The 26,629-nt window shown below is 42.3% G+C and overlaps 2 protein-coding genes across 3 annotated transcripts in view; both read right to left on the bottom strand.

Annotated features, from left to right (window-relative positions):
* The window catches only part of hipk3a (homeodomain interacting protein kinase 3a), a 31,881-nt gene extending 18,601 nt beyond the window's left edge, over nucleotides 1-13,280 (bottom strand). Inside the window, exons 1-4 of the mRNA XM_076732801.1 lie at nucleotides 12,900-13,280; nucleotides 7,894-8,930; nucleotides 7,400-7,591; nucleotides 7,008-7,189 (exon numbers count right to left, since the gene is read on the bottom strand). Coding sequence (XP_076588916.1) covers nucleotides 7,008-7,189; nucleotides 7,400-7,591; nucleotides 7,894-8,928 — 1,409 coding nt within the window. The 5' untranslated portion in view covers nucleotides 8,929-8,930; nucleotides 12,900-13,280. The remainder of the gene's footprint in view (nucleotides 1-7,007; nucleotides 7,190-7,399; nucleotides 7,592-7,893; nucleotides 8,931-12,899) is intronic.
* A 2,697-nt stretch (nucleotides 13,281-15,977) lies between these two features.
* On the bottom strand, nucleotides 15,978-24,765 carry tcp11l1 (t-complex 11, testis-specific-like 1). 2 transcript variants are annotated; one of them, XM_076733536.1, is made up of 10 exons: nucleotides 24,467-24,765; nucleotides 23,951-24,100; nucleotides 22,894-23,026; nucleotides 22,688-22,808; nucleotides 22,242-22,462; nucleotides 21,790-21,926; nucleotides 21,089-21,267; nucleotides 20,793-20,974; nucleotides 20,065-20,237; nucleotides 15,978-19,962 (listed from the first exon to the last, which is right to left on the bottom strand). In XM_076733536.1, the coding sequence occupies exons 2-10, from the start codon at nucleotides 24,090-24,092 to the stop codon at nucleotides 19,751-19,753; spliced, it is 1,500 nt and encodes a 499-aa protein (XP_076589651.1). In that variant the 5' UTR covers nucleotides 24,093-24,100; nucleotides 24,467-24,765; the 3' UTR covers nucleotides 15,978-19,750. The 2 variants fall into 2 exon arrangements, with proteins under 2 accessions (XP_076589651.1, XP_076589652.1); XM_076733537.1 differs by lacking the exon at nucleotides 15,978-19,962 and having other exon boundaries at nucleotides 20,065-20,139; nucleotides 24,467-24,607.
* Nucleotides 24,766-26,629: the final 1,864 nt, after the last annotated feature.

Genomic DNA, 26,629 nt, shown 5'->3' with positions numbered 1-26,629 from the left:
TAAGGCCACATTAGGCAACCGCTCAAGATTACAAAAACCTCAAGTCCATTTACACAGACGAGGAAAGAGAGATGAGGACATTCTGGTTTTAACTGCACTTATCCACATTACCATGGCCTGCTGCCTAATGTTTGAGGTATAGATGAAAACAGAAAGGACCAAAAAGTTTTACAGTAACTTTTGACCAGAGGTTTGACTGAGGTTTGTTATTTTGTTGTGTTTTGACTTCATACTGATATTGGCTGGGCCTGTCTCTCCAAGAGATGAAGAAATATTCTCCACAGACTGCACCAACACAGACTCGGGGTATAACGGTAGCTGTTCAATACAGGCCCATGACAAAAATAATCACACACACACACACACACACACAGTGGGGGGAGAGGGGATTAAAGAAGACACAAAAAAATAAATGCGCGTACGTGTTGTTGCTCCCGGCTATACTGCCAGACTGTTAAAAGCTGCAGCTATGGCCCCAGCTTTCCAGAGCTGTAACAGCTCATCACATAACACACGTTAAACACACCCACACACACACCCACAGGTGTTTGGCAGCCAGACCAGGTTCCAGAACTAACTAGTCACACTAGAGAGCAGCAGTTACAACAAGAATAAACATTACAGACTGTGTAACAACACACACACACACAGCTGTGTACAGAGAACTGGGATAACAGATACACACTTCACGCACCTACAGTACCTATGTGTACAAAACGTGATGAAATGCGACACAGTACAGGATACGGATGCACCGATCGGACGTTTTCATTCCGATACCTGGGCCGTCGTGTCAGCTTGACCTACATTTCATTTTCAGTCAATGAAAGTGACACTGTTTTATCGCTCTCGCCAAAGCCACCGCAAAAAATACACTTCATTCAAACGTGACAAGCACAAAACAAAACTCACAGAAACATTCTTGATTCGTCTTTTCACTGTTCCACCAATCATCAGCAACTCTGGATTGGCTGAAATAAACTCTGTATTCACCATATTGGGAGAGAGGCAGGGGGGCAGACATAAGAAAAATGCACGTACAGCTAGAATATTTTATCTAACCCAGGAATTATTTTCACCTGAAACTATGACTGGAGCTAGTTAAATATGTCAAATTACGCACATTTTCCTCATTAAAAAATGAATAAATAAATAAACGTAATTTACAGGACAACAGGTTTTGTGACTCCTGACTGTCACACAGTGCGTTCAGTGCAGCTGCTGCCATGGTGTTGCTTTCTTTGTCCCCCAGTCAAGCCATTTTCACAATCAGATATATGGATTTTTTACAATTTGAATAGAAATTTTAACTTGAGACTGGAATCACTCTTTAAGGCAACACCAGGGTTGACTTAAACATTACTTTCCTTACTTTGTAACAACAAAATCTATCACCTGTATACATAAATATAAATTTACTTAATTGTTATATATTAAAATAAAGGTATCTGATGCTACACCGGCCCACTGTCTTTGGCTCAATACCCAACCCTGTTATTTCAGCCACTATCAGACCAATATTCAATATTGTTATCGGTGCATTTCTAGTACAGGACATATGACCCTGTAGGCAAAGCTGATCCATGATGCTTATATTTCAAACACACCTCACTGCATTACTAAGGCTTGATGTGTGAGACAGCAGATTAAGTTACATGAGAGACAGCACGTATATGCAACAAGCAGAGAAAAAAAGACTGAAAGCAAAAACTTCCTGAGACACACCGCTAGAAAATCAAACACAGGCGGGATGGGATTACTTTCTGTTACGTTTTCAAAATGCTTGCACAAAGTTCTTTCTTGGTAAAGGACACCAACGCAAATTAAATGTCCTTCGTAATATAATTGATCTCTGATTTTATTTTTGGGGAAAAAATGGCTTTTAAGGACTCGACACATCCGCCCATGTGATAGTTCCATGCAAAAGGCTGCTGTGATCCAAGAAAAAAATGGGTGGAGGACTTGGCAACATGGTCATGGAGGCAAGAAAGCAACAAATACATAAATCAATAAATGAATGAATAAAAAAAAGCCACAAGACCATAATAAAAATTCAATTACAACTGGAGGAAACTTCACCAGTCTTAATAACTATCAGGCTCAAAGAAAGAGAACTATGACAATTTATAACAAAAGCAATACCCCAGCTTATATTAAAGGAAAAGTAAAAACAGACCAAACACAACACGTCTTAAATACTTATAAGAACGAAAGAGGAGAGTGAGAAGGGGATGGAAAGCCATGTTTCCTCATTTTAAACTGTGGCTCTGGACAACATCAATTTTTCTTCTTTATATACCCACTGGTTTATACCACAGTAGCAACTACTCTGGGGTCTACATCAAGACCATAATTAAGAAGACTGGATACACGCACGTGCATGTACACATGCACAAACGAAGCAGGAAAGGCAGCGATATTTTAGAGAGAGAGAAAAACACCAAGGCTAAGCAGGGACAAAAGTAACAACACACGCTCTAATTATTTCTTTGAGAAGAAAAAACAGAGCCTGCAGGTAAGAAAAAGGTAATCTAGATACAAGTTTACAAAGTATACCACTTACTGGGAGTGATTATATATTATTCATGATGCATTATGTAAGAGTCTTTGCAGCAAGTGGGATCCACCGCCATTTGTGGCTTCTTCACTGACCATCAGAACAAACAGGGAGACACAACATTAACCCTCAAACACTGCTACATGTCTTTTCCACTGTTTTACTTCCCAAACCACTAAAAAGTCCCCAGTTGCGTCAAAACCACTGTTCTTCTAGCCTTGTTTTTTGAAACTGTGGAGTGAAACTGAGCAAGTCAGCAAAACTCATCAACTTATGCTTTTTAGAGAGAAGGCCCAGGGCTATCTGTCAGAGCCTACTCAGGATTCGACTTTCCAGTTCCTTCCCAAGAGATTTTAGCAAAGACAAATATCTGATTCTACATGAAATAGTTAACAACATGTACTATTGCAATGCAACTACGTGCACATGTAAAACTACACCTGTGACAAAGAAATCACACCTAGGTGAAGGAAGCCTAATACAACCTGCCCAAATCTGTAAGCATGCTAAAATGATAGCCATCTTTCCTTCCACCTGATCTGCTAAGCTGAATTATTCACATAGCCCAGTGCTCTATTTTCACTGTGGGAGGTGGTTTTATGTCACCAGCACCCACAGGACAGACCAGTCACCTCACCAGGACCTGCTGTGTCATGCTACCATGGCAACAACCCATTAGAGCATGACAAGCATTGAAAAGCTTCTGCCAGAGACTTCTATCAACAGAGCTGTGCTGACAAAATCAACAAAGTTCAAGTTCATATATTATGACCTGATAGTAGTTTTCATTTAAACACAAAAACTGCCTTGATGAGGAGAGTATGAAAGCAGACTGACTTGAATAAACATTCACTTGAGAAAACAGACAAAACAGGAGGATCCAGGGATCAAAACACCACCCTGCAATTACTGGACATGCTACCGCCTGAGCCACAGACTCTCCAGTGAGTCAGAGATATCAATACAAATCCAAACCAAAATCTGTGTGAACTGTTCAAAATCTAATACTGCTGCCAAAAAACTATTTTTTCTTTGAATGACATCCTGAAATCTTGACAAAAAAGTATGTGTATAAAACATGTATAGCTACTCTAGAACATACTGGACTCACCATCGACTACTCATTAAAAATAGCAGCAAGCTACAGAATAATAACGGATGTGAATGAACCTCCAAGAGGAGTCAACCTGAGACATGTAGCACCAGCAGAGCTGCACACTAGCTCCCAACTCCTCTTGCTCAAAAGCAATAACTGAAACCATAAGCTGTTTTTTATCGAAATGCATTCATTCAAATTAGTCCATTTGTCGATGAAAATTTAGATGGACAACACTGATGGGTGAAAAGTAGCACATACGCGTACCCCTCATTAGCATTCATATTAATCACGATAATGTGGGACATACGTCCCATCAATGATTATTACGTGCTAAAGGCTAAAGGTCCTATCCATTTTGTGAGTATTTGGTAAACATTTTGAGCAGGACTCATCCGATCTTCATTTAAAACATAGCCATGTATTACTCCACAAGGTACCCATGCTTGCAAACAAACCTTTAACAACATGAGAGAACACTAACATGCAAACCTGTATTTCTAATTGTTTACATTTTGATCTCAGAATGTGCCTGTACTGAAGCTGTTTACACAACCTCAATTTTACAGACCCTTAGGGTTTTCTTTGTGTCTTTAAAAAGTGACTTCTGCATCAAAGCCACACTGCTGGCAATGCTGCTACCTACGGTTCTGGAAAATCCAGGGAAAACCCCAGAGCTGTTAAAAAAAAAAAAAAAAAACTGCTCCAACCCACTATGGTGAGACTAGCATTTCTTAACAGCTTCAATGTGGTAACAATGCAGTACAACCATTATGCAATATGAACACTGGAAACACTGCATCCTGCAAAGCACTGACCAGCAACGACCAGATGTTACACTTCAGAGGATTTCAGGTCAAAAGGGCTTTGCGGCTCCAGCAGGTTAAAATCTTGACACACCAAATTTCCATCCTCAGAGATCTTCTCTGTCATTTATTATTGATAAGATTAGATTAGATTTAGATTTATTTGTCCTTCTGCAGAGAAAGTTGTTTCCACCTTCCGTACAACCTCAGAGTACACAAGTACATCCAACCAGACAGGATACATCAAATTTGACAGATACATACATGAATCAAACACCATACAGCCACTACCACCACATTTCCAAACTTACCTACACAAACACACAAACTCAGGACATCACAGTCTGGACGTTCTGTTCAGTTCTGTTATGGTAGTGGGAACATGTGAAGCATGTTAGGGTACATTGTGTAACCTACATAAAGTACCCAGCATTGAAGCTGTTGCATGGACCGGGGGCACACATATGAGCACACCCAGAAACACACAGGAATGTCTGAATGTTTTTTCATGGATCTAAATGTGGGTTTTTACATACCACATTCTTCCCTGGTCTGCTGTGTCCTGAGTGACCTCCCTAAAATTCAGCGCCAGCCCATTTTAACTGCACTATGATCTCAGCCGCTGCTCATAGACAAAACGCACACATGAACCCACACTCATACGCACTTAACCAGGTCAGCTACAGAGAAAAGCCCTTATGTTATGTAACAGCTATAGCTCCACTGTCCTACTCGTCAGAGGGGGGCCTAAAAAGCGGCTTGCTTTAGCAAAAACAGCAAAGCTGTCGGGTTAATGCTGGTATTCTAGTGCTCTGAGGCTTGTCATTTTATATTTGGTTGAAAGACGTTTGCTTCAGGACAGGAGGCCAACACTTTTGTGTCCCAATTTACAGTATACACCATTAGCATACATTAGCGTTGAAATAACGGAGAAAATGTTGCGCCCCTTACACAACAACACAATCAGAAGTGCATACCATGGAAAGGTGGGTGTGTACAGTGCATTAGCTGCAGACATACCCAGGCTCTCAAGAGCATTTGTCATAGATTGCACAACGTTTGCAATAGTTTACCCGACCTGATAAAACTTGCTGAAACTTGCTTGTAAGAGGGTTGGTGAGTGTAACTGCCAGTCAAAAAGTTGTCCAGTGGTTAATGATTCGGAAATATTAAGCCTTGGAAACAAGTTTGGACATCATTAAATGTGTCACCTGCCACTAACTTACACATGCCAAGACCAGAACCAGTCACAGACAATTTACAGTGTGTTTCAAACTAACAGATTCGGATGTTGAACAGATATTCTACTTCGTACAATCTGCAATTTTGTTTTATAACTACAGCAGGCCCCTTAATGTACTGTGTGGCATAATGTGAGCTTACAGTTTGATTACTTAATGAAGTTCATATACATCACAGTGTGTCTTGAAGTTCACAATCATGCCTGCCTTTCATAAGCACTTTCTCCCTCTCAATGTAGCTTACAATACATGCCAAATATTTCATGATGCTGTTCCTCATATAAACATCCCAGTTCCTCTACACGTTATGCAAGAGCAGCAGAGTTAAGGGTGTGACGCACTGTACACAGATCAGACATACATGCATGCAGGCATGGATCCAAGAATGCCTGAGTGCAGGAAAGAGTGAGGGGGGCAGGGCAAAGAGAAAGAGAGCCGGCGAAGACGACAAAAAATGAAAGACAGAAACACAGAAAGGGGGAAAAGGCTGTGTATGTCATGGAGCTCCCAGTGAGAGTGTGCAGGTTAATACAGAGCACTTCACATTACGTAAGAAGAAAGAAGGCCTAAACACATAAAGCTGGGGCAAGACTTTGCTAAGCCCTGTGGGAAACAAACAGAGACGCACACATAAACAAGCATTACCCATGGGACTACGTCAGATAACTTATGCTGGCACATCATGAAAAATGACATGACATATGACTTAATTATGTGCATGATCTTGCTAAAAATACCCTACCCTGTCCATCTCATTTCTGAACATTCTGTACTATTTGAAAGAGGCTGACGTTCCCGTTTTGAATTTTTTTGGTTACTCTCATAACAAACCCGACTGTAAGTTAAAATGTGTCAGTGCTGGACTGACTTTTGGCTTCAGACCAAAGGCTTCAGAACAACGTTTGGCCCAAAACACTGTGCTTTCCCCTGGGAACACTCAGCAATGCAATTCCTCATTATCAACACAGCAACTGGGCAGTGAAAAATATCACTGAACAATGAATCTATAGTCATTTCTACACTGACAAAAGCCAGTCTAATGAATGTTCCTGATCACGGCAAATTATTTTTGTGGGAATTAAAAACAGCTTTGACAAGTTAAAGAGGAATGCTCACAAAACAAGTGTGAAAAAGCACGAATAAGTATTTCAGTCAACTCAAGGCTCACAATGCAGAATGACTCCCTTGCAGTGCTTTCAAGGTGTATGAGCAAAGAAAATACCCCGAAGCAAGGACGGTTCTATCGGTTTTTGAACTTGGTGAATGATAGCTTACACAGAGGTTTGATTGAATGTGAAAGTCCTCACCTGTAGTATCTGGACTGCAGGTAAGTGGAGCAGACAGCCTTGGACACATGACTGGCTGAGCCAAAATCAATGACCTTAACTCTGTAGGGCTGTCTCGTGGGGTCCACCAGCATGATGTTCTCTGGCTTCAGGTCAGCATGGATCAAACCCAGAGACTTCAGCTTCTTTAAGGCTGTTGCAACCTGCAAAGAGTTACACAAATAAAGATATATTATAGGTAAGTTTGAGATTATGGGCCATATATTGGATGGGGGCATGTCAAGCCCCAAAAAAACATCTTAATCTTAATCATCTCAGAATATCTTTTATGAGCACCTCTGGATCCTTGTGTATGAGTACTGTATCTGCATGTATGGGTTATCTGTGTATGTCTGCAACAGGTGTCGCTTTACCTGCAGCAGAATAGGCCTGATGATTTTGAGTGGCAGTGGACTGAACTTGTTCTGTTTGAGGAAATCATAGAGGTTTTGCTCCAGCATCTCAAACACCAAGCAGGTGTGGCTGCGGTGCTGAAAGCACTCCAGAGCACGCACCACATTATGCTCATCTGCATTCTCACTGCTCAACCGTGCCAGGATCTCCACCTGAGAGTTCAGAAACATGGAACAGCACGGGTTCAGTGAAGGAAAAAACATCATAACAAGCATAACTTCAGCAAACACACCAAAATTAACATCTAGAAGGATCAAACGCAGTCTCTGTTGTAATTTAAAATAACAATAGAAAGCAGTGTTTCTGCTGCTGGTGTGATGCTCTAACAAAATTGCAGTTACAAGCCACAGGGTCACCATAACAACTAGATTTTCAGTTAGTCTACAATTTCAACTAAAACATAGGCAGCAATATATTTGTTCTGTGTGCACAACAAAAACACACAAATCCTCACCTCAATCTGTCCCTGCCGTGCATAGGATGGGTGGTTCTTCAGTATTTTGACAGCCACCACTTCATTCGTTCCCCTCTTCCAGCACTTCACCACCTGACCAAAGGTGCCACGACCCAGAAACTCCAAGACCTCGTAGCTGTTCTTCAAAGAGCACAGAACCTCATGCTGAACTAACTGATAGTCACCATCTCCTGAGCCACTTCTGGTCACTGTAGCTCCTGCTACTGCCTCGGTGCTGCCATTGGGCGCAATTTCGGTCCCGTCCACCCCGACTCCCACGCCGGTAACCACATCGACCCTGTTGTGTTGAGTAGGGAGTGTCCCGCCACCCCCTACTCTGAGTGTGTCTGCATTGTTTCCTTTGCTGGTTTGAAACATAGCCACAGGGGGAGGAAGCGAAGGTAGAGAAGATGCCTCCTCCACTATCTGCATGGTTGCAATGCAGCCGTTCTCCCGCGGATGCTCTCCACCTTCACCTGCCTTTTGTTCACATCTCTGGGTGGCACCTGTGTCTAGAAGGTTGATGTATCCTCCTCTTGCTTGTGCTTTTCTGTTTCTGCCCTCTTCCCCCTCTGCTCTGATACAGGCCCTCCTCAGTATCCCGCAGTCCAGGCCTCCTCCTGATGGACTTCCACCACTGTCTCTGCCAAGCCTCACTTCCTGTGGGCCTCTGCTCTGGCTAAGAGACTCCTCGATCCCTGATGGACCTTCTCCTTGTCTCTCCCAGCTCTCTTCTCTCTGTAATCCTGCAGTCTGTAATACCCACTCCTCCCTTTCTCCAAGCTGTAGTCCCCTGTGCAGTCTTCCTGAATCAGCACCAGTTGAGGATGGGATAACGTTATTGGGATAGGCGATACCGTAGTTGACTCCAATCACATACGTCTTCGGCGGGGGTCGGTGCTGAAAGGCTCTGCTGGTGTTATTACTACAGTGAGCTTCGTCTTTGTGTCTACTGGTACCACTGCTGCTGGTTCCTAAGGCACTTGTTTGAGCTGAGTGCAGGTGTGATGGGTAGACCAAGACTTGTGTGGCCATACCTTAAGAACAGAGATAAAAAAAAAAAAAACAGGCCATATGTGTCCATCAGTCAAGAGTATAGCAAAGACATTTTATATACAAGTTTTCTGGCTTATGGATTAGGTTTTGTCAACTTGTTTATTCAGCATGCTGAGATAGACTTTGCCAGTGGTTCTCAAACAAAGGAGCATGTGGGAGATTCTTTTTCATTAGTTGCTTCCCCTCATCATAGTTAATGACTGATAGAAAATGCAGAGTGGAGGCCATGAAAGTTTTCAGCTTCTGAAGGACAGCATTCAAGAAAAAGAGAACCACTGGCCTATGTCACTGTAAGAAAAACTAAAATTCTCTGTACAGAGAAGTGAAATGGTTAATAGCAAAACAGCACCTTGCTATCAACATCCTCTGAAGAAAAGACTGCAGTCTAAATAAAGCAGTCATAAAAGCTGCCAAAGCACATACATGTCTATGTCACCCTTACTGGAAAGGGGAACTGGCCTTCTGTAATGGGAGATGGGGGAAGCCCGTTGCATTTCTGGTCTGTCCCTGCACACTACACAGGAGGGTCAGTTTCACACAAAGTGGAACTGCAAAGCAAGCAGTACCCCAGGGGTAAATGACACATCATGAAGCATGATGAGCGTTCTGCAACTCAGTGACATTTTTCAATTACACCTGTACACCTGATCCCACTGGTTGATAAACGCTTTGTCTGGAATGCTACACTGTCTAAACACTGAGCCATGCACATAAGTAGTATGTATTGTTAGAAGCAACATCCCCAGTGCTGATCTGCTTTAAAAACAAAATCTGAGTTAATCAAATGCTGAAGTAAATTCATCCAAAGGTGCCCACTTTAGAGCTGTACTGCCCGTTATTATCCGTGTGTTTCATAAAATGTTCCATGATATGAAAATTGACGGTTATCATACATGTACATTTGAATTCTACCGTATTAGTATGATCGAAAAAAAAAAAGTTCAAGTTCAAATGAAGTTTCATGTTTATCAGTAGGGTTGGGCGGTATGACAGTATATACTGTACAACGTTAGAAATGTGTTGATGACACTGCATGGAGTGTAGCTGCTTCAGATCTTCTCTGCTTGCCTGTATATAACTTTCCACTCTTTCGTTGACATTGTGGATACATCCAAATACATGCAGTATTGATATCAAAGCAAAAACAGTCAACGCACTCACCACCCCTCACATAAACAAACAGAGCATTTCCAGTAGGTGAGAATGTGTCTGACACAGGCAAATGTGCTACATGTGGAAAAGGAAAACTGTTCACAACGGCCTGACCTCATTCTGCGGACACTGTCCAGAGTTCACATGAGAAAACATCTCTAGTGCCTCTGCTATATATTCAGGGCAGGCAGCACGAAGTAACAAACCAGCTGCCTTGCAAGGCCACATGATTCAGGCAGCAGGACTGCTTACCACATTCTCACGTGACCTGAGAGCATCAGCTGGTGGCGATAATGAAAGAATGTCAATTTAGTGTTTTGAGTCTTTTGTTTTTAAATTCAAATGTCGTCTCATGTGAGGCACTTATTTTTGTTTGTATGAATGTTGCAAATAAAAGAAGAAAATAATCAGATGTGATAAAATATGGTACAGTAACGTTTATCTTAAACCAGTTCTTAATCAAATTCACAAAACAATTAATATACCGTTTCCATGATATTAGATAATAGTGTTAGTTCAATCAAAATAATGTTGCTGTTTTTGTTACTTTAAGGGTCACTGTAGCTGATAACAATAATAAGAAGAATTGTGTAATAGTGATATTTTCTGACAGTGATAGAACCGTGAAAATCTCTTACCATTGCAACCGTGAAGACAAATTTTTGCCTATATTCAAACTTCTCAACCATATCATTACATCTACTTTGGAATGACTCATATCTGACATCCGAGTTTACGCTTGAAACAACCCACATGCATAAATGAGTAATGTTCAGATGTCTCCCTTTCCTTTGAACACAGTCAAATCATCATCTACATGGACAAAAGAGACAGAATTATCCATACTTGTAGCCCTCAGTACAGCTCTAGGAATATTACTCACCTTCTCTAGTAGTCAACACACAAAATGGCGAAAAAAGAACAGATACTGCAACTGATTATAATGACCAGAAATCTCAAGATCTGTGCACTTATATTAAAGTTGCATTGGTGAATATCTGATTTGTGCTGTATTTAATACCATATGTCCTGTAAATGTTTCCCTAACCTGAGCTAAAAATAAAAATCAACCCCATGTGTTTATTCAACTGCTAACACATTCAATACTTTCCATCAGTCTCACATGCCTGCATGTCTACAAAAACAAGTATATTCTGTTTAACTGTTAATACTAAATGAAGTATGTCATATGGAGGGTATTATACATGACAGTTTATCAAACTTTTTTCCAATTTGAAACACTATTTCAAGTTTTCTTTTGACCTTTTCAAATGAATGTTCCTCTCCTTGCAGCAAGCCATGACAACACGATAACAGGCAGAGGGCAAGGCCTCTCACACTCAGGTGATTCCAGTTTTAAGGCTACATCACAAGTTACGTGAACACACTCATAAGGCTGGTTGTCTTATATACAAAGATTTCTTTGACAAGAAAGGCCTGCTGAGAGCCAGTGGCCTTCATAACTACTGAAGCTGTCACACACAGGCTCAGACAGGCAGAGGGGTGTGCCTTTACGTCAACACGATAATACATCACACTTCACTTCTTTGTATCACGTACACTGCTGATGGAAATTAACAACCATTGTTACGATCAAACTTAACTTTCAGCCAAAGAAAAACACATGGACTTCACACTGATCAGAGCAATACCACTGGTACTGAAATTGCAAAACTGAGCTGACCACTGTACTGAAGAATAAATGAGTTCTTTTTGTCAGAACTTCAAGACAGCAAATCGGGGGTTGTCATTAAAACCGCTTCAGCCAAAAAACGTTTTCCAGAAAGATAGCAGTACTGTGCCATTGCTAAGCAGAGATGTAAACTGTATGCATGGTCGAAAACTACTTTCCTCATTCACCATCAACAGCTGCAAGTCTGGTCCATGCTGATAACTTGATGTTGATGTAAATGACTAAAGTTAGCACAAGAACTACACCATATGGCAGGTGTGGTGCAAATAGTTCACCCTGTGGATACTTGCCAAGGTGCCATACCCATCAGTCTTTGAGAGACACTGGCACAGACACAGCTGTAATGCCTCCTACGTAGCCTGATATCCCACAGGGCGACAAGATCTAAGCCTGAAATGGAGAGCCATGACACAGAGGTGTGTGTGTGTGTGTGTGTGTGTGTGTGTGTGTGTGTGTGTATGTGTGTTTTTCACCACTGTAAAAGAATGCCAGCTGTGCACGCAGTTTGTTACTGATCAATCTAGGAGACAGTTATCGTGTGTGTGCGTGTGCCTGTGTGTACGCGCACGCGCCCGTTTGGGGGAAGGGCAACACCATCCTAGACACCTGTTGAAACTTATGTTGTAACCTTAAGTGACAGACAGCTTAATAATGGGTGTGTTACACTATGTGGGATTGTGATAGCATACCAAAATTTAGTTTTGATAACCAAACTGCCTAATTTATACTTACCGTAAGCCAAGTGTTGCATGTTTATTGAGGGTTTTTTTTTTAACCTAACACACTCTATTCCCGTAACTTTTACAATATTTTTTCAAAGTAACGTCAACGTTTTACAAAAGACAGCTCAAGAAACAAAACACAAACAGGAGCATGTTCGCAACAGACCCCTGAACAACTATTATTTGTCCTTTGCAACTAATTAGCTTTCGCTGCTAACCGTAACACTGTCTGCCAAAGGGAACTCACTGAAGTTGGCTAGTGTAACAGTTAGCAAACAAGCTAGCTATGAGATGTTTCAACGTGAAAACGATAAGATACACAAACACGGCCGTCACACCGAAAATACATTTGACAGCCAGTTGAAGCAGAAAATGCGACATACCTTCAGCAAGACCTGTGAATCATATCACCCAGACCGTCAAAGAACAAGCTAGCAACGAGGACCCGCACCACAGTCAAATCCTGCAACGATGCTGCTGCTGCTGCTGCCATCTTGTTCAACGACGAGGAGAGGAGAGACCGAGGGACTTTTCACACATTTGAAGCTTAAAATAACACAAATAACTAGCTATCACGAAAGCAAGCCATGACGATGGTTTCCACAGCCGTCTCAGGTTTCGCCGAGCGTTGTTCTTGTCTCTATTCAGGACAAGGATTTCTGTTTCTAAACTTTTGCATGCTAATACGCCGCGTCCCCGACACAGATAGCTGCTGGCTGCTAGCTGTTGCTGCTGGTTCGGTAGCTTGTTGCTTCCCCGCATGTGTGGAATGTTGGGGAGGGGAGGAGGGAGAGGGAGGGACGGGGGAGAGAGAGAGAGAGCGAGAGAGAGAGAGTCCATATGTCATACTGACTGCTGAGCAAAAACATTTGACTTCCGTGCCATTTTACTCATTTAGATACATTTAGATGTTTATGTTATCTTATGCTGAACTTAATTCAAATCCATTTGCTGAGCTCCTTCTGAAGCTGTCCATATATATCCAATTGTTAAACTAGAAATCATCTTATCATACGCTTAAATATCAACCCAGCAAAGTGGGCTGCTGCCCATGTCCACTGCATGTCAGGTGGCTTTGTTAATGTGATTATTGCAAGTTCATAAGGAAATAATACAACATCAACTGAAGAGGGCCCTGCAATGTTACCTAACGCTGTTACTTTGTCTTTTAGTGGGGTTGTCATCAACTCAGGAGGATCCAAACCCAAGACATGGACAGAAAAAGGTTTATTGCAGCAGAGTTTACACTTCTGATGGTGGGGTATGGGCAAGGTGATGGAGGAGTGTGGCTGGGCATGAGCAGGGAATGAAGGGAAGTGTGGCTGGCAGGGATGCAAACTATAAGCGGATGGCAGGCAAGTAGGACAAAAGGCAGGTGGGAAGATGATACACCAAGGCTGAGACAATGATCTGGCGACAAGCGGGATTAGAGCTGGGGTAGATATACAGATGAGCTGATGGGAGGCAGGTGTGCAGGATGACCAGAGCCAGAAGGTAGACCATGCCCACACCAACATACACAAACAGAACAGATGGACAGGTGGGAGCACTGGAAACACAGGCAAGTGGAAACACAAGAAAATACTGGGGAATCTGCTGGGGTATGGCCACAGCTGTGGGTAGAGAAACATAGGAAGGGCCAATCTGGAAGCCCATGACAAAGGCTGAAAAGGCAGGAAAAGCAGCCGGCATCAGAAGATTCGGCAACAGTTTGAAGCAGGCTGCTGGATAAGCATACGGCATCAGAAGTTCAGTGGTTGGAGTGCAGGACAAGAGAAGAGCAGATGAAGAGCAGGGCCAATGGTGGTAATTGACGGCTGAGGGTCGGGGCAGGATTCAGAATAGGCGGCCTGCTGGGGTGCTGACCAGGAGGTGGGCAGGGTCTGGTTGGGCATTGACATAGATGGCTGCCTGATGAACTGGGAAATCTGGTTGTGTGTTGGTGGAGATGGCTGACTGGAAGTCTGTCTGAAGTGTGGCTGGCAGGAAATGATCCACTGAGGTTGAGACAGTAGTCTGGCGATGAGTGGAAGTAGAGCAGAGGTAGATATACTGCAGGCAGATGAGCTGATAGGAGGCAGACGTGTAGGCTGGGAGAGGTGACGAGCCTCTTGCAGGCATTTCGCAGAATTAGCAGAGCCAGGAGAGTTAAGAAGGTAGACCACGCCCATGCCAATGCACAAGCACAGACAGAGTCACAGATGTTACAAATATTAAGAATGGTTCCATTCTGTCCAAGAACAATCATCCTCAAATTTATTGTTTACACCTATACTTCACCTACTGTGACATGTCAAAATGTCATCTGTGAAAAATGGCTATTCATTGTAAGTCTGTAATGTAAAGAAGTTGGGAAGGGTCAGCCTGCCCTTAGATAAGATTGGACTAGATCGGACTTTACTGATCCCTTTGGGAGGACCCCTCAGGGAAATTGGAGAAACCAGGCAATGTCCTCAGAGCTGCAGGTGGCACCTGGTTCTTGCATTTAATTGCCCACTGACTGGGTAAAATGCAGTGGAGGATTTTCAGCAACAATCAGTATAGAGGACCTTCCTCTCATGTGGCTTATAATACCACTGTCAACAATTCAGTTTTAAACTGGGTTTCACAAAAGATGATTAAAATTCAACAACTCCTTCAAAAAAAGTGACCCACCCGGCTCCTGAACAAGCATCTAAGAGGAGAGAGTTGCTATTGTCAGCTGGTCATCAACTATTGTTTTAATCAAAGACAAAAACTACATTTAATTACACACACATCTCAGACTCAAGCAAACATAATAATCAGGAGGACTAGACATGTCAGCAGAACAAGACTGTATTTAAATGTAATAATGTATTTCATTCTCATTTGATGTCTGTCTTCATCCTGTCTCATCTTTTTGTTGCACTTGTTCAAATTGTAATGTTTTTTTTTTTTTTACAGATGTGTTCAAACATAAGAAATCAAACTGTACAGTCAAGTCTTCATCTATATATCATGTAACTGCTAGTAAAACTGGGTAATTTAAACATTTGCTGGTGTCGAGTGGAACTCCCAATTCACTTTAAGGGCTACTTTGCAATTGTATATTCTGTTTCTATAAATGTCTTATCAGATTGTAAATCGGAATCCTGGCTCCACCTAGTGTCTCATATGTAAAGTATACGTGACAGTTTGGTGATGGTGATGATGATGGGTCCTCTCAGTTTTCAGGATATTCAGATTGTGCTTTGGACTGAAATTAGTCCTTGAACCAGCCAATCAAGAGAGAGTACAATGTCAGACTGATGGTTTGTCAACAATAAACGAAAGCCCATTAGGTCATTAACATACCGGCATTACCCAGTTCCACCTGGGTCTCTAACATCTCCCCCGCCAGAGATCCACCTGGGAATCCCATTAGATCCCAAATCTGATAGAAGCAGGCCAACAAAGAGACAAACCAACAAGACATACTGGGATGACAACTGACTCTGCTCTGTGGGACAAACAACACTTTATTGGCATGTTGGATGAACATTTAAAGACAAATATCAATGTAATTGATGTGAGCAGTCAATGAACACGTCTTATTCATTTGGGGAACAGGCGACATCATTCTGTGAGTACCTGAAGAAATACTCCAACCACTGTAAATATTCTGCAGTAAATTGAGCGTTTAAAATATGTCTGCAAAGCAAAGTGTTTGTCAAAAGTAAATATTCTGAACATCTTACAATTAGAAATGCTTAAAATAAGTTAAAGTTATTCGAAACAACAACTAACAAAAGAGCAACGGTTCAAGTTGGTCCATAACACCAGTCTGGCTTCCCTTCTGTCAATTCATTCAGGTAACTTTCTTTTTGTCTAAAACGCTAAAATATCTTATAAGAACAGTCAGTTGTGCACATACAGTGGGTACAAAAAGTCTACTTACCCTTTACTTCATATTGTTGTGCAGTTAAAATGTGTGTAGGAAGTAATTCACAGATTCTTGTTTTAAGAAGACTCCACTTGTTGCATGTTCATTTTTAGAGTGGATGCTGTGATTTTGGTCATTTAGGTTTAGATTCCCCATCAGCCAGTGCAGAGATTGTGATTCTCAAGCTGTAAAGGTGTAAAGCTTTTTGTATCCACTGTATTTCCTTAGGATTGCAGTGAAAAAGACAGCATGCAGTCATGCTTTGCTAACCCGCTTTGAGCAGTCAATTAAACCGTCAGTAGCTCTGAGTTTGAGAACTGTCAAGTACTGAAAGCTTTTACTAGCCAGATTTGTATGAAAATGTCAGAGTGTAGGGAATCAGTCCCAGCCAAAACGTCTAGGAGTGTTGCATATTTTTATCAACATTCTTAACTTGGCAAAAAAGTCTCATCTCTGCCATATTCAGGAGGACTCCAGAGGTGTTTTACGCATTATGAGATAACAGGAGATGTCAGTCAGGCAGATACACACATTCTGTTGGAGATTTGTTTGGGGAATACTTGACTTATCCCTGGATCAGACTACACGATTCTAGCCTGATTTTGAGACGATTTTGTCGTGGCTGACTAATTACCAGTGTTGTTGCCGATCATGAACGACAATCGGCATCTGTGCTCATGTAGTGTGACATGCTAAATGACCTGTCATGCAGCATCTGGGTGAAATCTCCCACAACATGTTCCTGAGCATTGACCAATCAGGTGCTCTCTCCAGAGCACAGTCAGGTAACCATGGTTTGTCTGTTCACATGGCATCATTCAAGAGCAGTTCATAAGTCGAAACCAAATGCCATGCGCAAGCCGGCTGTTCTCTCATTGCTCAGGAATATTACTGGAAAGATAATCTGCTTCCTTGTGTGTCATTATGGAACACCAGCAGGGTGTATAGTTAAATGTCTTCATTGTGTTTACATGGTTAATATAGCATATAAGCATATGTATTTGAAATACACTGCTCACTAAAAGTTAGGGATTTTCGGCTTTCGGGTGAAATTTCAGGATGAACCTAAAATGCACTATAACTTTTACAGGTGAACTTAATTTGATCTTCTCTAAACTTTTGAATGCACATGTCCAACTGTTCAGTGTTTCAGTACGTTTTGCACAACTTGCTGTTGTCTAACAAGGAGCTGAATGGCAAAATTAACAACAGGTGTTCAATCCATGAATCAACCAATAAATTTCCTGGTTCAATTAGAATTGGTATTAAAACAGTCCTCTTCATCATGCTGTTCACATTTTGACATCATGAGACCAAGACGACACCTAACAACTGATCAACAGTACCTCGCCATTGCGAGGCTTCAAACAGGAAGTTCTCAGAGGGAAGTGCCCACTAAGCTTAGAGTGTCACAGAGTGTCATCAGCAGGTTGCAACAGAGATACAGAGAGACTGGAGCACTCAACTCTGGGCACATTTAAGGGAGGTGAGAGGGTCACATCAGACCATTCAAAACCGTTTACATCAGCATGGTCTGCACGCTAGACAACCTGCAAGGGTACCTGACCACACCATCAGGCATAGGCGTCATCGTCTTGCATGGGCCAGGGAACATTTGCGCTGGATGAGGGACCAGCGGGCCTCAGTGCTGTTCTCTGATGAAAGTCGATTCACATTGAGCAGAAATGATGGCCGCCAACGATGTTGGAGATGCCAAGGAGAGCGCTATGCATCAGCCACTGTTTTCACCAGATGAGCCTTTGGTGGTGGTGTTACAGTGTGGGCAGGTGTGTCTAGTCAATACAGAACTGCCCTACACTTTGTGAATGGTAGCGTGACAAGCCCATACTACCTGAATAACATCATTAATCCAGTCATTGTGCCCCTGCATGAACAACACAGGCTTATTTCATCCTTATGGACAACAATGCAACAATGCTGCAGCTCATCGAGGTCGCATCATTAGGGAGCGGCTGCTGGAGACTGGGGTACCTCAAATGGAGTGGCCTGCACTTTCTCCAGACCTGAATCCCATAGTAAACCTATGTGATCAGGTGAGTCGCTGTGTAGAGGCTCGTAACTCTGTACCCCAGAACCTTAATAACCTGAGGGCCACCCTTCAAGAAGAGTGGGATGCCATGCCTCAGCAGACAATAAGTCACTTGTGAACAGCATGAGATGTCATTGTCAAGCTGTAATTGATGCTCAAGGACACATGACAAGTTATTGAGACATTGACATTTTTTGATGTCCCACCATTGTTGTTTTTTGTTTCAATAAATTGAGATGAGGAAATCACCATTTCATGCTTCTACTTAAATGCACTACTTTCATGATATAATATCACTGTAGCATGAACTTTTTACATTTTCCTTAAATTTCACCCGAAAGCCAAATATCCCTAACTTTTTGTGAGTAGTGTACAGTATGTTGTGTATTTGTTTGATAGGTACATTTTGTATTTTGAAAACTAAACGCATTCGTTTGTTAATGGTGCTTCATATTTGCCAACCAAACTGTGTGTTAGTGAATCGTAGGACATTTGTAAAAAATGCTTTTGCCAACGAGTGCAGTGTCCTGTGAAAGCGGGCTGACTGCTTGGTCTCCTGTGTCACTGTCATTGACCTGCACAGCTCTAGACACAGCAGTTCCAGATCCACAGATTTAGACGTATGTATGCCGCAACATTTGTGTGGACATGATGTACATACGAAGCTGTGGGTCTGAAACTGCTGCATCTAGACCTGTGTGGGCTGTCCGGCTCTGCAGGGTGACATGATCGGATTGAGAAAATTAAAGGAGCGTCAAACATGCAGACGTTCCTTCCATTTTAGTTAAATGAGGACTGATTTCCTACTCCAAGACATTTGATAAAGGCTCCAATCCTTTGTCTTGTTGACTTTAATTCTATATTTTAGAATCATAGTTTTGTTACCTTATAATGTACCCAACCACAGTGGTTTTGTCAAAAGAAATGTGTTAATACTCTGCAAAGTATGGTAATCGTACCACTAAGTACTGCTGTAGTATGGGTTCTAAAACACAAGTATTGTTTTGGATCCGATATCGAATGATACCCAGCTAGTAATACTGAAAACAACTCCATGTGAGATGCTATTGTAAGGACACAATTATGAGGCCTGAGGTTTTATCAAATAAGCAACAGTGTGAGTTAATGTGGATTTTAGCCAATGCTTTTGATTATGTTGGCATAAGGTTGGTTTTATCTGCTGAATGCAGATCAGCTTCCTGAACACCTTTCTCTAAATCTTAACCATTACTAGTGAGGAGAAATGGCAAAACTACAGTACAGACCAGTCTCCACGTGGCTCCTACTCCATATTTCCATGTTTATGGACTCTCCCCTACTGTCAGTATTTTATGGAGAATCTTTTGGTAGAACGGGGAGAAGACCAGCTTGTTGAAGTTGACGAGGCGGCTGAAGCGAACAGCAAGCTCCTTCAGCTCCCTGCCTACTGGAACAAGACCCCCCGGGAGAGGAGGAGGGGTCTTATGTTGGCTGGACTCCAGGGAAGCCAGGAGGTAGCTCTGAACCCGAGAGTCTGAGAGGAGGGGAGAGGAAAGGAGATCTCTGTCACTGTGTCCATAACATGCACAGTCAGTCGCACGCTATTGAAAGTCATCACATGCATCACTGTTCTCACCCATCAGCTTGCGGACTGCGTTGTCCGGCTGGACGGTAGCTGAAATTTGTCCCCTCAGAGTGCTCTTTCGGTCAGCTGAAAATGGAGAGTAGCCATGTTGGCTTAAACACTGACTCAGCTCAAAACACAGTTTCTCCCCGATGGTCGCTAAGGCCTCCTGTGCACTAAAAGACCTTGGGACAGGCAAAAAGGAAGCATTTAAATATAGCAACACAACTTGGCTACAAGTTGTAAAATTGCTGCTAGTATTAAAAAGATGCAAGTGCAAAACACAGTAAAGCTGCATTCATTGATTTTTTTTCACTTGGTAGCTGCGAAACATTGGCACATTAGCACCTTATTAACTTTATATGGCAAACATGTTTGCAAACAGGTTGTTTATTTACACATTCGGCAGACATGGGACATTATTGGTTCAATATTCACTCTTTCTAGTCACTTGTCATTAGTTCTGTTCTCAGTCTCCATCAACTCCTGAGAAATATCTGACTCTCCAGCTGCTGAATTGTCATTCTTACTGAACTGTATTTACCATCAAATTTCCTGGTAAAATGTTAACTGCCTCGAAAAATAGCTAATGTTTGGCTCAGTCGCATTCAGGCCACTAGAACCTCACCCTGATCAGTCATTCCACCCAGTCAGTGAAATCATAGCTGAAAGGTTCCCTGCATCAATCAACCTGCAACGTTGTCCACTGTAATTTGGCAAATAAGAATACTGGTACTCACGGTGTGTGCATGTCTGCAAGCATGACATTGACAGTGTTTTTAAGAGTCTCCATCAGGCCTGGCAGGCCTGAGATAGCCTCCCCTGTGGTGGTGTAGACAACGAGGAGCACAGAGGAGAGCAGAACTAACTGCTCAGCCTCCTGCTGCATCTCCTGAAACCGGACCTGATCCATCAACAATGTCTGCGGAGACGAGAGTAAGAGGAATAGGGTTTATGCTCACAGACACAAACAGAATCACAAGGGACAGAATTCATTAAAGAAAAGACGACAAGTTTCAGGATTGATGGAGTGTACCTCTGGGAAAGGGTCTGAGGTGTGGTCCCACCTCAGCAGGCGTAAATAGGCGTGATTATGGACATTAAGGGGGACGAGTGAGGGAGGGTTTGATGAGGCAGCGCTCGAACCTTCCACTGCAGCCTCTCTCAAGCATCTCACTGTGTCCTCAAGCCACTTCTCAGTGTAGTCTAAGGCATCTAAAGAAGAACAGATAATTTCCTGGATACAGCAGATCCTTGTTTTCCCAGCAAAGATATGTAACATCCACCCATTTGCCTGCTTTGAGAAGAACCAGGCCACATTCACTAAAACACTAATAACAGCTTCTTCGTGGTTGACATTCCACTAATTATGCACCCCAGAAGACAACTGAAGATATTTTTGTGATAACAAGCACATTAACACAGAAATCTATGATGTTCAACTGCAGGAGACTGTAGCGAATGTAGCTAGAGGAAGTGCTAGACTACTATGAATGTCTTGCTTTGCTTTACTCCATGTGCTGGAGCTGAGCCAGATTTCAACTGTCAATGAATTTCATAAACAACACCCAGTTTTGTTTCAGGATGTGCCGTAACTGACTAGCTGCATCACGCTGCAAAGAAGGCAAAATGAGTGCACGTGCTATTAGATTTACCTGTATATGCAAGAACAATACATAATGTTTCAGCATGAATAATATATAATTTGATTTATTTAATGGGAGAATGATTCCTTACTAGGTTGTTTCTCCAGAAACTCCTGGAACTTGCTCCTTTCATACTCAACTGACTGCTGCATCAGATGAGGCCTGATGCTGCTGACGGCAAAGTTAGCCATGTCCACCTTCATCAGGTCCAGCACAGAGAATATGGCCCTAAGAGTGAGGACAGAGGAAGACAGAACAGACAGAAACAAGGACTCGTCTGTCATGAAATTCTATCTACTCAAAATATGCTGTGGAGGTTTGAAATCCACGTCCCACTCAGCCAAGGTTTAACTTGTTATTCACTTTCATTAAGTCTGCATTAATTCTGGGGACCTGCTACCTCTTCTCTTATCATCCACTATGATAACGTCACTTCAGAGCGAGCTGTCTTCGACTCCGGAATGAAATTACATGATCCAAAAATAAATCATGACCAGAAACATGCAGAACTAATAATAGTCTCTCTCTTGTCTCTTGGCTTACTTGAGCAGAGGCACAACATCGGTGATCTCCTTTAGCTTATTCACGTCCTCGTCTCTGCAGGGGGCGCACAGGGAGCCCATCATCTCAACGATAAACTTTGACAGTCGACTGATGTCAAGTGCTCCATTCTCAGCCTGCTGCTGGATTAGAGGTAAGTCCAGAACCTCCTCAATACGGGAGCGCAGGCGACCGTGGCCCGGCAGCAAGAAAGACAGCAGAGTCTGGATGAGCAGGGACGATTAAATGCAGGCGGGAATGGAAAGACAGAAGACAGATATTGTATTACATGTCCAGCCATGCACCCATGACCTTCTCAAAATACAAACAACTGCAGGATGGTGTCTGAAGAGAGAACGTGGCAGCTAAAATAAGACCTCACATGTGAGGAGTTTCTGAGTCATCTGGGCTGGTTTACTTCCTGAATAAAATAAAAACCTCTGCTTCACCTCTTTGATCTCAGCCAGCAGTTTAATGGCATGTCCGTACGTCGGTGGATCCTCCTTCAACTGAGCTTCCAAGCAATCCCAGAATGCTTTGTGCATGATCTCCTTCACTCTACGCTCCAAACTGTACACAGGTACAGGAGGTACTTTAACTTATACAGCAAGACAAGCACTCAAAGGTCTGTTACTGTATCCAATCAATCTCTCACCTTCCCTCAGGAAGCTCCGCTGGTTTGACTTGAAAAGCGTGGTTAACCATTATTTCATGAGCCAGAGCCATGTTAGTGACTCCTTTAGCCGTCTCCATCAGCTCCTCAACAGAGACAAACCTGGGAGGGCTGGCTGTGAAGGAAGAAAATAAATTATTTAAATGATTTATTCCTAGAAAATTACACATCAGAGTATACTTTGCCTCAAAAGCTAGTGAACACTTACAATCTTTCTGTTCTAACTAAGCGCACAATATCTACAAGATCTGTTAAGCCTGTTCAGCATACCTGCCATAAAACAAAGTTTCTACTCCTGCCTCTACAGGATAATCCAATTTGTACCTATGAGTATGAACAAGAAGCCACAATATTTCCAAACACTTGTGCCATGTCTTCATCTGTCAAATGTAGAACTACACAAATGGGAAACACAATAAAACTCTAAGCAGAAAGAACCGGATAATGGAGCATTTATTAAACTAGAGCTGACAGTTGGGTGGAATTAAAAATGAGTGTCCAAAAAGTGTCATCGTGTGTGATGCAGCTCCCAACTAAGTCATACTTGTTTTGTTCTGCAGTGGACCATGCAGAAGTGATGATGAGATGAGAATAAGAGGAGCTGTGTTGTTGAGTTGAGACAGGAGAGGACTACGGCCCAGAAGAGTTTATTTGCCAAGCCCTGAAGGAACATGTTTGTGATGCTGCCTAACAGACTGTTTCTTTATCTGCATATGTAAAAGGAAGGTTGTTTGTGCTGCTCCTCAGCAGCTAATAAAGAGCTGTTGAGGACAGACCGAGGAACTGAGTTGGATCTGAACCGTATCTGAGAGAAAGCAGACAGGCAGGCAACAACTTGAGAGCTTTGCACCGCACGTCCAGGTCTGAGAGACGCCGAGACCACTAGACAACAACAGATCTTATGTAAACTGCCAATCAAAGTCTGCCAACGCCTGTCCCAATCCACAGAAAGCCAAATGAATTTCTTAGTCTGGGCAAACCTTCTCCTGAATTGTTTCATCCTCTACGCCAATGAAACTGAAATGAACCCGTTTCCCACCTTGAGGAGTGTTCCCTCTATGTGGACTTGGAGTATTTGCCCGGACCCTCTTCCTCACTGTCTCTTCCGAAGCATCCTGCGCCCTCTCCTCCTTTGACTCCTTGTCTTCTCCACCCTCAAGGTGGTCTGCCTCCTTCGGCATGCTCAGGGCTGCAAAACAGCATATTTTGTCTGTGTCAAGTTGTAATCTGCAGTTATTTCAAAGTCAGTAAAATGCACAATGATTACACTACATGACATATATGTGACGTGTCGCGGTGTCAGTGATATTTTTAGACATGCAATATTCAATGAACAGCATATGTAAAGTGACTGGATTTCATGTGAAAGTACAAGGAGAAGGAGACACAGGTTTGTTGTGATCTCGAGATGATGACATCACCTACATCAGCTGGGGAGGGGGAGAGGAGTCGGTGCGATGCTAAGCTGTCTAAGGTGGTGAACACGACAGAAGTAAACAGAACAAAGCCTCGTGGCACTGCGGCTGTGATCACAGTCTAGTCTAACGTTACTAACCTTGTAGTCGGCAGCACCGAGGAGAGAGATGGGTGAGCTGTGAAGCTGAACTTATCAAATGTTAGCTTTAGTCAGCGTGAACACGATTCGCTGTAAACAACAAAACCCTTAAGACACAGCCACTCCTTCAAAACCCACCATAGTAATTATCACTGTTACAAATTCATTCACAGCTTCACCACTGCCAGACACCGTCCTCAACACAATGAAGGCTTTGTTTCATCCTAAATAAGTCGAGCTTTTTAACGTCGTCGCCTCCTCTGATGGCTTGCCGCTAACCAAGCGTCTCTTCCTGTATTGGGTGGGGCTAAAATGACGTAGCAGTCGAGCCCTCTCCAACCGGGGCGCGCGCACACAAATATGCTTCTACATTATGGGCGGCGATCCATCCAGATTTAATCCAGGGAGTCAGTTTCTCCAGATTATTAAACAGCATTAGATGATTTTCTGTGTTTTAATTATGTTTATTTTTTCCCAACACACCATAGTTTTCACATTACAGACTTAACCTTGATTTAAGCAACTGTAGCAGCAGAGCTCAGTGCGGTCAGTACAGGCAGGTTTCCTCAGTCATTTTAACTGCTCCACTCACAGGATACACCAAACATCATTAGTAAAAACTATATCTTGAGTTTCATCCATCCCAAAATATTTTGTTACAGAGGTGGTTTGGTCTTGGAGAGTAGTTTCAGCAGCACAGGCACTACTGAATGATCACAGAAATATTACAGCAATATTGCAGGACTACTACAGGAAGCAGTGCGTCTCTATGATCCTCTCGGTCAGCAACATGTTGAAGCTCGTCACTGTGATCATGAAGGTGACACTACAGGCGATATAGTATAAACTTGAGTATTTATAGTACATAGGTTACAGAATATTATAGATCTAAGACAAAACTGAGGGGAAAAGGTGCAATTACTAATCTGTGTGCTCCTTCAGCACCACAGACAGCACCATGCATTTATCAATACACAGCACAGTTGGGCTACTGATATATCAGAGCCATGGTCGGGCCATAGAGTCTAACTAACACAAAGCTCAGTCAGATAAAGGTTCAGTGAATCAGGCAGAGTAGACATATTCAACTAAACATCCCCTCTGCCCCTGCACCCTCTCTGCTACTAGAGGAGAGGGGGGATGGCAGGGATGGCAGCCGTCCTCAAATAGCCTACAGACTACTCAGCAACAAAAACCACAGCAACTGACTGCATGGCTGCGCTCTTACTGCGACTCTGGTCAGCAACTTCTCAATGGTTCAGTCTAGAAACAAATTTATTTCACCCATGTTCCCTCTGGTCAGCATTGATCTTCTTAACAGTTTGAATTAGTCATGATTTGATTCTATAGTCACAAAGTTTAGCAAAAAAGTCTGCTAAAACGTCAGTATATGGAAATTTGTTATGCAGTTCGTCGTGAAATTAATTACTTGGTTTTACATGTGTTTTACATGTGCAGTTAGCAAATGTTATAACTGCAAGAATTTTGCTGAAATTATGTTGTGGAGTTATAATTCAAATAAGCTACATTTTAGCAATGTAGCACTCAAACTCTCATATACATGTCAAAATTCCCCAGTATGTCCAAGAGAATGTGATAGTGAATTTTGACAACATATCTTGCAAGAAGACACTTTTTTCAAAATTCTCTCGACAAATTAACAAAATGAATAGACATGCATCAGGACATAATACACAACATATTCACAGACTGAGAGGAACAGAATACTAAGAATTACCTTCACACAAGACAACCTTTGTTGCAGCAAATAACGGATTTAGTTTTTTTCCTCACAAATGATGGGCTGCCTCGCTTCTATTCCATCTGCTTTGTGTTAAAACACACACACGTTCAAGCTTAATCATGTGATATAATGTTTATGTTCTAAATTTAGATTTAAGAGAAATACAGCTCAGTATATCAACGGTTTATTTATTTTGTTCAATAGTAAAGCAAATACACATACAAAAGCAATCATATGCTGGAGGCATCTTTCCCATACATATCTTTACAATGTCCACTAATATTTATTGTTATAAACATTTCTTTGAAGTCAGCCTGCTTGTGTCTAACTGACCAACTATTCACAAAAATGTGACAGGCAAAAACTAGTAAGTGGTGAAAATGCCTGTAGAAGACATCAGAAACAGAGAAACTGTATGA

Source organism: Chaetodon auriga, chromosome 6, assembly GCF_051107435.1.
Source record: "Chaetodon auriga isolate fChaAug3 chromosome 6, fChaAug3.hap1, whole genome shotgun sequence".
Classification (NCBI taxonomy): domain Eukaryota; kingdom Metazoa; phylum Chordata; class Actinopteri; order Chaetodontiformes; family Chaetodontidae; genus Chaetodon; species Chaetodon auriga.
Note: the sequence above shows the minus strand (reverse complement) of the source record. Positions and strands in the feature narration are given on the sequence as shown.